This window comes from Amblyomma mixtum, chromosome 3 (assembly GCF_055824585.1).
Source record: "Amblyomma mixtum isolate Tamu chromosome 3, ASM5582458v1, whole genome shotgun sequence".
In the NCBI taxonomy this organism is placed as follows: domain Eukaryota; kingdom Metazoa; phylum Arthropoda; class Arachnida; order Ixodida; family Ixodidae; genus Amblyomma; species Amblyomma mixtum.
Window position 1 is genome coordinate 146,421,162 of NC_143014.1, and position 12,207 is coordinate 146,433,368.

General features: G+C 44.9%; 1 protein-coding gene across 2 annotated transcripts; it reads left to right on the top strand.

Moving 5' to 3' along the window:
* The first annotated feature begins 2,350 nt into the window (after positions 1–2,350).
* On the top strand, positions 2,351–11,722 carry LOC149352296 (uncharacterized). 2 transcript variants are annotated; one of them, XM_089581467.1, is made up of 2 exons: positions 2,351–2,450; positions 10,557–11,722. In XM_089581467.1, exons 1-2 carry the CDS (start codon positions 2,421–2,423, stop codon positions 11,001–11,003), a joined length of 477 nt encoding a protein of 158 aa, XP_089437593.1. In that variant the 5' UTR covers positions 2,351–2,420; the 3' UTR covers positions 11,004–11,722. The 2 variants fall into 2 exon arrangements, with proteins under 2 accessions (XP_089437593.1, XP_089437594.1); XM_089581468.1 differs by lacking the exon at positions 2,351–2,450 and adding an exon at positions 7,836–7,990.
* The last annotated feature ends 485 nt before the right edge of the window (positions 11,723–12,207 follow it).

The following is a 12,207-nucleotide window of genomic DNA, read 5'->3' on the forward strand; positions in this document are numbered from 1 at the left end:
ACTATATGCGCGCTTCAAAAGAAATCCGTCGGAAGATAACATGGATCAGTTAAAAAAGATTACAAAGGATATGAATGCTTCGGTCAAAGAGGCTAAATTTACCTACTTTCAGTCTTTCGACATGCGTATCCAGGATCGCCCTAAAGAATTTTGGCAGTACATAAAAAGAAACAGAAAGGATGAATTGTCTATCCCGCCACTCGATCACAACGGAAGTATCGTTCATGATAATCTGGAGAAAGCCAAGTGCTTTAACACATTTTTCAGCTCAGTTTTTTCTGCTGAGGACAGCAATAGCCCTGCCGATTTTCGCCTTGCCTTGAACTGTACGGAACCCATGGAGAACATTGAATTTGATCAGCGAGGAATTGTGTCGCTCTTAGAACGCTTAAAAGATAACAGTGCCACCGGTCCGGACGGCTTACCCACGATCCTGCTCTCTTCTTGCGCTTTTGCGTTGTCAAGGTACCTTCAAATTCTTTTCACAAAGTCATTACAGGAAGGCTCCTTGCCTGATGAATGGAGGCTTGCTAATGTTGTACCTATACATAAATCGGGACCTAGGAATGTTGTTTCAAATTATCGACCAGTGTCCTTGACCAGTGTATTATGCAAAGTTTTAGAGCATGTGTTTTATACTAGTATTATGAATCATCTTAGTATACATTCATTATTAAATACTAATCAACATGGCTTTCGCAGTGGTTACTCGTGTGTCACCCAGCTTACCGAATTTGTACATGACCTGTCAAGTGCTTTAGATAAGGGATATTCTGTTGACTGTATTTTTCTAGATTTTAAGAAGGCCTTTGACGTTGTATCACATTCCTTATTAATACAAAAATTATACTGGTACAACATAAATGAGAACGTTATTAGGTGGATAAAGGAATATTTGAGCTTTAGGCGTCAATGTGTTGTTGTCAACGGGAAACAATCGCATGAGGTGGCTGTAACATCAGGGGTGCCTCAGGGATCCGTCTTGGGCCCATTACTGTTCATAATTTACATGAATGACATCTTTTCAGGTATTTCTTCATACATGCGTCTTTTTGCGGACGATTGTGTATTGTATAGAATTATTAACGATCAAAGTGACTGCGATGCATTACAACAGGATTTGTGTAAAGTGGCCCAGTGGTGTGAGAACTGGAGAATGCATATTAACTTACAAAAATCTGTACATATGTGTTTCACTAAAAAGAAGGTTCCCCATATTTTCACTTATAACATAAATAATAGCAGACTGCTTTCAGTGTTGGAATTTAAATATCTTGGTGTATATTTAACAAGTTCAATGTCTTGGCATCGTCACGTGCATTTCGTGACTGCCAAAGCCTGTCGTGTTTTAGGTTTCCTGCGACGTAACGCTAAACTTTTCCCTTTAAAGACTAAAGAACTGCTGTATAATACAAATGTTAGAAGCATACTTGAGTATGCTTGCACAGTCTGGGATCCGAAAACCTTGCTTGACGTTCAAAAGCTAGAAAGAGTTCAGAATTTGGCCGTTCGTTTTGTTTTCAATAACTATGGGCGTTATTTTAGTGTAACGAGCGCGAAAAAATCTTTGGGTTGGGACTCACTTCAAAAACGTAGGAAAGTACTGCGTTTAAAATTATTTCATAATATATTTCATTCTAGAACTGGAATAGACAGAACCAAATATATAGCCAACCCTGATTACGTGTCTTTACGTAGAGATCATTCACTTAAAGTTAAAGAATACAGGTGCCGGACTGACCTTTTTAAAATGTCTTTTTTCCCCAAAACGGTTTCGGAATGGAACAAGCTGCCTGAGGAAGTAGTGTCCATATTATCAAATGATTCATTTTCTTCCATGCTGTGACATTTGTTTGTGTATAATAATTCCGTGTTCTTTCTATCTCATTGTTATCTTCTTTTTTTGTAACCACCTGCACGCGGTGGCATTTGTGTACTTTTTCTTCTACCCCCCCACTGTAATGCCAGCCAATGGCGCTGTGGGTATGATGATAAATAAATAAATAAATAAATAAATAAATAAATAAATAAATAAATAAATAAATTTAAATAAATAAATAAAATGTAATGAAACGTGAAACAGGGCATCATGACTAATTTTATTTTAGATAATTTCACTTGCTTTATTCTTTCATCTGACTTCATTAATGAATCCACGCAAGAATTTTTCGCGTTTTCTTCAGTGAAAAAGCAAGAAATGTGGCGTTCTAAGAATTTGTTGACATACGAGGGGGTACCCAAAAGAATCCGAACTAATTTTTTGAATCGGCACAGCTTCTGTGGTACCGCGTTTTGCCACTAGGAGCGCATAGAACGAACATTCCAGAGTCAGTAAGTCGAGTGCCGTCGCTAAAGGAGGTCAGACTAGTTTAGGCAGAGTTTTAGAGTGACGACTGTTTTGTGTCAGTGTCGTTTTTGCAATGGCTGATTTTCGTGAACAGCGTGCGCCGGTGAGATTCTGATTTTTTCTCGCAAAAAGTGGAACGGAAATTCTTGAAATATTCAGTAAGACGTTCAAGGACGATGCTATGGGGACAACTCAAGTGTTCCTGAATCAAATCCTGAATCAAAGCAACAATCGTGCCAATGGAAAACTTCAAATTCACCTCGCCTCAAGAAAGCTCGTCAGGTGAAACCAAACCTCAAAACAATGCTGATTTGTTTTTTCGACGTGAGAGGAGTCGTCCATTCAGAATTTGTTCCGCGGGGTCAGACAGTTAACCAGGCTTTATACTTGGATGTTTTGAAAAGATTGGGCAACAGTGTGCGGTTGAAGCGGCCTGATTTGTGGCAGACAGGTGACTGGTTTTTCCACTATGGCAATGCCCCTGCTCACACAGCCCTGTCTCTACGTTAATTTTGGACCAAAAATGGCATGACCTCTGCTCCTCAACCCTCATACTCACCCGACCTTGCCACGTGCTACTTTCTTTGTTTCGTAGAATGAAAAGACAGGTGAATGGAAGGCGTTTCGCTGTTGTTGCTGAGGTGAAGAAAAAAACGGCGTAGGGATTGTCAAGGATCACAAAAGATGAATTTAAACAATGTTTTGAAAAATGGAATGAAAGATTCGACAAACGTATCATTGCAAGTGGAGAGTACTTTGAAGGAGATTGAAGGTCTGTGCTTAAAATGTGAACAAATAAGCTCAAACAAAAATAAGTTCGGTTTCTTTTGGGTACCCCTCGTAAACGTCGCTAACGTTTCAGCCAAAATAATTTCCTTCTGCTTTCACCGATTGCTGCAGCTTATACTAAAAATAAATTAAAATTGTAAAACAGACAACTTTTTTGGAAAATTACTTCCAAAGTTCGCAAAAAAAGTGACTTTTTCCTGAGATTCAGACCTAAATTAAGGATCAATGCTCTCCAGATAAAAATGCGTGCGATGGCTCATAATACCATTGTTTGTAACCTGGAAATTTTAATTCCAGTAAATTTTGTTTGAGGCGTGAAAAAAAATTTTGAAGTCTGCAACCAGCCTTGACGGCAGATACTGCAGAACTGCGTCTTCACTGCAGATCCGGTTCTGTGGGCTAAATACGAATTCTGTAACGCGCAAGATGTGACAGCACATATATTCACTTGGCAGAGTGCCACAGTGCCTATTGGTGCCATTAAAATAGGCAGCACATACTATTGCGCTCAGCCGCCGCGGTGGCTCAGCGGTTATGGTGCTCGGCTGCTGACCCAAAAGACGCGGGTTCGATCCCGGCCGCGGCGGCTAGAATTTCTTTGGAGGAGAAATTCAAGAGGCCCGTGTACTGTGCGATGTCAGTGCACGTTAAAGAACCCCAGGTGGTCGAAATTTCCGGAGCCCTCCACTACGGCGTCTCTCATAGCCTTAGTCGCTTTGGGACGTTAAACCCCATAAACTAAACTAACTATTGCGCTCAAAATAGCTTGCGACGCGTCGGATGGGAACCAACTGATATTTCCGCTGTATGGTAAATCTGCCCCATGTCAAAGAGCACCCGACTAGCGCAAACATTCAGTGTATTTTGGTTGTTTGCATTGACAGCGTGACTACAGTAACTTCTAGCACCAATGGGTTCGCACTGCTTCGAGAACTGAGCTCCTATGACATCTTGTGTGTTGCAGTTAGGCAAGGGATGGAGACACGCGCGTGTCACCATCCAGGTAGGGGGGGCTGTATCGCTCGTGACACGCAGATACCCACGTGACAACATAATTAAACAAAAGGGCGCATAAAATCGACATAAACTTTTTTATAATATTCAGTTACAGCTTAAATACTCACCTATAATAGTACAAGTGTTGGGTTTTATTTTAAAATTTGGTTGAAATGTTTTTAAAGCGCATGAGTTGAGGCGAGGCGGCGGCCATGGCTTGCGGCGGAGCTCGCACCGATGAACTGCAGGAAATTAATTGAATTCTGTTCGACGGCATGCATTTGGATCGCCCATACTCGATCGATACTGCGATGGGTCCTCGATAGGCCCCATCGCAGTGAAGACAGGTCTGCGCCAAGGGTGTCTGTCTGCTTAGGTCGCAGAATGGTTCAGCTGGCATGGATGACGACCGCCGCGGACAATCTAGAACTGCCTGTGGAATACCCCCCAAGGATTTGCGATTTCTGCTAAACAACTGCGAGAATGTGGTTGCTCGTCTGAACCCACGGCTCAGTTCCAAGAAGACTGTGGTTTTCTGTTTGGCTGGAACCAACACGGCGGACTTGATAACAAGACAGTTATCACGTGGTTATGACGTACTTCCCTGCGTGTCACGAGCGATATAACCCCCCTACCTGGATGGTGACACGCCCGTGTCTCCATCCCTTGCCTTGCAGTTATTTTGAGCACAATAGCGCATGTTCTGCAGTGAAGACACAGTTCGGCAGAATCTACCGAAGCGGCTGGTTGCGAATTTAAGAATTTTCTTTTCTCGCCTAAAACAAAGTTTACTCGAATTTAAATTTCTGATTACAAGCAACGAAGTTGGTGTGTATTATGAGCCATCTCACGCATTTCTATCTGGACAGCCTTGACTTTTAATTTAGGTCTGAATCTCAGGAAAAAGTCACTTTTTGCGAACTTTGGAAGTAATTTTCTCAAAAAATACTCTAACAGTTCTATTTATTTTAGCGCAGCTACAGGAACAGAAGAAAAGAGAAAAAAGTCGTTCTGATTGAACCTTTAATGACGGTTATGTAAAAAATTCCTTAAAACGCCACATTTTTTGCTTTTTTATTGAATCAAGAAAACGCGAGAAATTCTTGCATGGTTTCATTAATGAAGTCAGATGAAAGAATATTCTGAAATAATATTGGTCATTGTACCCTGGTTCACACCTCATTTAAATTTTTTTACTCCAACCAACATTGCTTTTTCGCGAAAACTTCAGAGTGCTCACGTGAGCAAAACATTTTTTTAGAGAAAATTACTTCACTGAAACTTTATTCACATTAAACAGCAATTGCTAACACTGGGCCGCGGTCCGCGGCGTCCTGTATTACTCCGCTGGCCAATCGCAACTGTAAAGGAAATCAGCTTTTTAATGTTTGACTATATCAAACATTCCACGTATCAAAAGTGTAGAGCTTTGAATTTTTTTTCTCGTGATAATTAAGCTTCTTGTTCGGGTAACAAGAAAGGGACGTTTCGCGTGCAATGACCTATAAGCTGGTCAAATGTTTAGAGGAATCCCCCAAGGTGGAGTAGATTTGTAATAAAGGAGTAATTACTCATTGGCATCCACCCGAGCGCAGCCATACGGCTAAAGGAAAGCTATACAGCTTTCTCAGAAACTTCGTAGTTAAAGAAAAATTCGTCCTGGTCCGGGGTTCGAACCCTTGGGGTTTACTCCACCTTGGGGGATTCCTCTAAACATTTGACCAACACTGTTCCCACTTCGAGTTATTGATCAATTCGCTCTCGCCCTACCGTAAGCTTGCCGTCCCGGTTAGCTGAATTGGTAGAGCGACTGCTCCGGTGAAGCGGTGGTCCCGGGTTCGAACCCCGGACCAGGACGAATTTTTCTTTAACTACGAAGTTTCTGAGAAAGCTGTATAGCTTTCCTTTGTAGCCGGTGGCTGCGCTCGGGTGGATGCCAATGAGTAATTACTCCTTTATGACCTATAAGCTCCGCCCACATTTACGACCGCCGCACAGGATTCCTACACGACGAAAAAGTAGTTCGTTGTTGAAACTTTTCTTCTTACCTAAACAAAAAGCTTAGCACAACACAAAAAATATAAGCTCTAGAGTTTTTATACATCGCTTAATTGTTTAATATAGTCAAACATTAAAAAGATGATTTCATTTTCTGTTACGATTAGCCAGCGGAGTAATACAGGACTCCGCGGACCGTGACCCAGTGTTAGCAACTGCTGTTTTTTTTTTAAGTTTTATCCTACTATAGTACCTAATTTCATCCCCAATCAATCCATTGACTGTGATGTAAAGTCCGCTGCATGGAAGATTGAATTTTTGTTTTTAAAAGTCGTTTTTGCTCGTAGGTTATGCAACCAGGTGGGCAGGAAGAAATTGTCGCCATCAGTGCCCTAACTTTATAAAAAACTTCTAATGCAAACATAAAAACTTTTAATGCGAAAGCATTTCTTGCCTCACCAGTGCCGTTCGTCCGACGAGACAGATCCATAGCCAATTAGCCAATCCAACACTAGCCACATAACAATGCATACATTGGCTTAAACTACAGTGTTCTATAGTAGGATACAACTTAAAAAAACAGCAGTTGCTAACACTGGGCCGCGGCCCACGGCGTCTTGTACTACTCCGCTGGCCAATCGCACCTGTAAACGAAATCGGCTTTTTAATGTTTGACAATATCAGACAATTCGCGTATTAAAATTCGAGAGCTCATAATCTTTTTCTTGTGATAAGCTCCTTATTTACGTAACAAGAAACGTTTAACCAGCGGACTACTTTTTTGTCGTGGAGGAATTCTGTGCGCGGAGGTTCAATGTGGGCGGAGCTTCACTGCAGACTTAAGTTGTATCCGACTTTAGAACACCAAAGCAGACCTTTTTTGGCAAAAAAAAACTCAAACAAAAACAAATTAAAAATAAAATGAAAGCAAGGAAAAATAAAAATAAAGAAAACGGAAAACTAAAAAAAAATAACAATAGCAAATGATAAAAAAATAATGACCAAAAAAGAAGAAAAATTGGAGGGAGAAAGAGAGGACAAGGAAAGGCTTTCGCATTGCCGCTCTTAAGTAATTTTTTTAGCCACCGAGTTCACTAAAGTTCATTTATTGATTTTAGTTAAATAGGGGATTTATAGCTGCCATTCTATTTGTGTCTGCCTGGTCGCATAACAACGTTGGCATAACCTACGTGCAAAAACTTCTTTTGTGAACTGCTGATGGTTTTAAAAAATGGTTAAGCTAATTTTGTGTGGTGTCATCGGCTTAACTTTACGAAAATGTGTCGAAAGATATTCTCCAGCCGCTGGACCGTACTAGTCATGGTCAGGCTAAAGTACCGCGATGAGAGTATTATTTTGGCTACGGGCGAGAACTCCCTGTATCACGCAGTTATAGGGCTCGCCACACGATGCCATCTTGGCCAGTAGCCACTTGTAAGGAATGAATGGAAAGAATGAGAAAACCCAGGCGAGGTTCTACTGGTCAGGCGCGACCACCGGGACGCGTCGTGACGCAACAAGCGGATCTCGATGCAGTGTGACGAGAACTTGGAATAAGTATGAAAGCCGGTGTGTCAGTGACGTTCAAAGCCGGCGAATTAACGTCAGCTGGCGCGACTCTCTTTGGGCTTCCGCACACTACTGCCCGGAACGCGCCTGCCGGGGTATTCCCACCAGGAAACGATTGCTGTCCGTGGCCCTGAACCCTTAACGGCACGTGCCATGCCGGCAGACCGGTTTCTGAGCACGCTTCTCGACTGGTGCCGCAATTAGTGCTCGCGACGCAGCTGATCAGTCGCGTCTTCTGAATCAAGCGTGTGCAGTCCGTTCTCGGCGAGGGCCACCATGGCGTCAAAACTGGTGAGACGCCGCGCTTGACTCCTGGGTATCTGCGGCCGCAGCTGCTTCCAGTTTTATGTGGAATTCCACGCGAAACTTTCCCAGAGCTGCATGCGACACTTGTCCAGCGGCGCCTTGCTTTTACAAGTGTGGAAGCTCCATCTTGTTGGTAGCTCATGCTGGAGAAGCTTGCAGCGCAAATAGACGTGGACAGAAGCACAACCACGCAAAGTAACTGAATGCGACAATTGTTCAGCGCAAATTACCTCAGCGCCGTGGTTGTGCTCCTGCCGTCGCCTTCGTCTTTTTGCGCCGCAAGTTCTTTCATTTCCTGTTTGTCTTGTGTGCTCCATCGAGTAATCATACAGGCTCCGCGAATAAGGCGCCTAAATTGGTGTGGCTGGCGTGTACGCTGTGCGCGAAGCACCGAGCATCGTGTCGAAGCTCGCGTGACCCGCGCATTACGCGGGTGTAGTCCTGCTCCTACCGGGTCCAGCCGCACTTGTCGCAAACGGCCCTCACGCCGTCTTACGTATAGTGTTGTTTGCATTCTTTTGCACGACGCATCAGGTTTCCTCGATTTTTCGTGCGGTTGCCGGTTATGTTGACTGAAAATGAATAACTTTTTCCGTAGCCCGCTCATAAATCTCGAAATTTCATCAACCTGAGCGCGCTGTTATCGTAGAAGATAGACAGTAACGGCATACCGCGGTGGCACTTTACTCGCATTTGCTTTTCGAATATATATATATATATATATATATATATATATATATATATATATATATATATATATATATATATGTCTGGAGATAAGTTTTATTTTCCGCGGAAGTTCTTCGCTCTTGAGGGGAAGAAGATGCGAGACGATTGTCCTCACCCTCTAAATGCACCCATGCTCGTGATCATACATGTAGCATGACCTCTAATTACTTTCTCTTTCCAGCAGCGTTCGCTGTTTCAATGTGCACGAGGCAGCATGCACATCGTCCCTTTCTGTATCCCGTGAAGAACGCATTCAACTCGCCTACGTGTCATGGAAACACGCTGAACACAAATTCAGCCTAGGCGGATTGCTCAAGCGCGGTCTTTGCCAAAAGCATCTAGGCAGCGGGATTTGCTTCTCAGCCGTGTAGTGGAGCACTTATAGCACCTCTTAAAAGTCTGTCGAATCCTACAGTCCTCACCTTTAGATACCTTTTGGTATTTAGGCGTGCTGTATACAGGCTGCACTATACGGCCGAGAAGAAAGCCCGTTGCCTGGTTACTTTTCGCAAAGACGGTGCATGCGGCGTGGCAATGAAGGTTTGCGTAGATTTATCGGAATTGATTTTGAATGCCTACCAGCACTTCGCAGTTGAACACTCCTGATAGCAGCGGCAAACAGCCCTCGAAGGAGGCCCTCCTGCCAATGGTGTCAACCGACTGTCATCAAGTCGCGGTTAATCCCCCTGGCACCTGCATGCCGCCCACCTGCGATGTCACGCTAGCGGGTTCGTGGAGGTTAACCGCAACCTGAAGACGATCGGTCGGCTTCATTTTCCCGCCAGACCTGTGGAAATTATGTGAGCCACAAAAGGGCGACGCCAAAAACGACACGAAAAGAATACGTGCCATCGCTGAACGATGCTAACGCGCGGTGGCATGTCCCACCTTCTGTGGGGCTGACTCATGGCTTCGCCAGCGGACATTCCGAGATCGCATCCTAGCGTTTGAACTAGCGCTCCCTTCTAGCAACTGACTCTAATGTCCAAATTGTGTTCGCAAGATATGGCTCCCTTAGTGGCCTGTTCGTAGCATTGCCCGAATTCTACAGTAGTCGCACACAATGAGTCTCCTCGGAGCTGCATGGCGTGTCAAGCCTTGGGCATAGGTCTCATTGGAGGGTCTGAAACTGCTGCAGCGTCAGCATTGTGCAGCATGTTTTTTGACGATTATGAAAGCTGTATACAGAAGAATGCGTGGACAAAGCTTAAAAACTATCAAAATGTTTTTTTTGTTGCCGTCAGAAGCTTTTATTGTCCTGCGTTTTTTTTTCTTTTTTTTTTCGCGACCATATCTCATCATCCATAAACCGTATAAAACATGACCTTGTTCACTTCGACAGGCATTCTTGTTTAGAATATAATGTACAGTTGTGAAAGCTGTGATACATTCTTTTCTTGTGACACAGATCATCAAAGCAGACGCTACTTGGGCCAAGTTTGACAAATTTTAGAAAAAATACTGAGCTCTCGAATCAGACAGAAATAACAAGGCACAGAGTCAAGTATCCATAATTTCACTGAACAAAAACTCCGGATACCTATACTATTACTATATTTTCATTTATTCATGACCAACTTTGGCCAAAACAGCAGAGAGCTTAAGCACCATACTCCACCTCTTCGTGGTAAAAAAAAAAATCATTTTGCGGCCGACTACATGATGTAGCGAGTTGTACCACTGCGGCTGTGTCGAACGCCCTAACAATGCCTCCTCCTGGGGCAGGCTTCGACGGGTAACCCGGAAAATCATCTGCCGCGCCGTATGCGACTTGTGAGACTAAAAGACCGCCCGCCATGTTCTGCTCTTTCATCCGGAACAGGCGATGACTTTGTTGCTACTGCTGGCGCTGGCAGTGTGCAGCATCAACGGCCAAGGCCAGGGCAAGGGCCTCGGTCACGGGAGAGGCCAGGGTCACGGCCAAGGTCAGGGTCACGGCCAGGGTCGCGGCCAAGGAAGAGGCAAGCACGGCGGAGGCCCCGCTGTAGGCGGTCCCTTGGTTGCGGCTGGGGGCCCTCTGCCCGGAGGCGGCGGTGGCCAGTTCCGCGAGTCCGGCGGCTTCCGGCAGACCCAGGGCCAGCGGGTCGAGGAGGGCTTCGAGCAGACGGACTTCTACAACCAGGGCCGCGGCAACGGCGCCGCTTTCCTGGGCACCAACTCCGGCGTGCTGCAGTCAGGCCTGCTACAGGAAGTGAAGGGGAAGTTCAAGATCATGGGCAAAGTGCGCGGATACACGGCCGCCAGCGCACTACAGCAGCAGCAGGGGTAACGGGCCCGGCGTAGGGTGACCACCCCGCGGGCCAAGCGACTACTACGGGCAGGCTTCGCAGGCCCCGAACTAAAATACCGAGGAACAGTTTTTTTTTTCCCCTTTTCCGCAAACCTGCTCTTTTGCTGCAAAGTCCGAGACGTTTTTCGATTGCGCCGGCATATTTTTAGGCCGCACTGTTTTGCCGGTTGCGTCAAACTTCAAGTGCGCCGGTCAGTTTGAAACAGGATGTTTGATGACTTGCATGGTTGCGCTTTATTCTTGTTGCCCATTTTTTATGACTAAGAGAGAACCTACTGAACGTCCTGGTGCTTTTGATAGATGTGAACTGTGTAGCATGTATGGCTCCTGAACAACGCTAGTCACCATCATTGCGTTTTTTTTATCCCGGGCGCCGCGGTCGAATTGCAATGGAGGCGAAATGCTAGAGGCTCGTGTACTGTGCGATGTCTGTGCACGTTAAAGAACCCCAGGTGGTCGAAAAATCCGGAGCCCTTCACTACGGCGTCCTTCATAACCTGAGTCGCTATGTGACATTCCCCCCCCCCCCCTTCCCCCTAAACCAAACCATTCGTTTTTTTTTTTATAAATTGAAATACTGTATATGAACTCGGTTCGGGTAAAATATTTGCACTGCTATATCAGCTCTACAAAACTGGTGGTCATCCATGGCGATCTGATTTGTTGGAACAAAAAATAAAGACAAATAGGAAAATCAATGGCCTCTGACACTGTTCGTTGCAACATTCTTAACGTGCGTGGTGTTTAGTTTGGCCAAAGCTGCCTTCGCGGTTGCATTACTGGAATTGCAGGTCGCACAGAGCGGATAAATGTGTATCTTCCCTATTTACATATTCTTGTTTTACGCTTCTCAACATTCATATCTGTTCAAACGGCGGCGAATTGTTGCTATCGGTAGTATACAACTAGAGCAGTGACTCTGAATTCGGTGAGCAGGTGTGCTACTGCACTATTCTATTACTTTTTTCCCCGCCCTCCCGCCGCGGTAAAAGGGGGGAAAAAGGACCTGAGCGACAAACGCCACATGGTGCACGCCAAGACTTCCGGGATGGTGACAGGGCAACGCGTGCATGCGATAACACGAATGGTGATAAGCTCCACGTCCCAGCGGCACAGCGATAACTGTGTGCTCAAGGCAGTCGCGTGACCGGTTGCCATGGTTACTTCCGCGCGGCCTGTCGCT

Coding starts and splice junctions, on each gene's coding strand:
- LOC149352296 (XM_089581467.1), top strand. CDS start 2,421: ATGGCTGATTTTCGTGAACAGCGTGCGCCG. Junction 2,451..10,556: donor TTCGTGAACAGCGTGCGCCG/GTGAGATTCTGA, acceptor CATCCGGAACAG/GCGATGACTTTGTTGCTACT.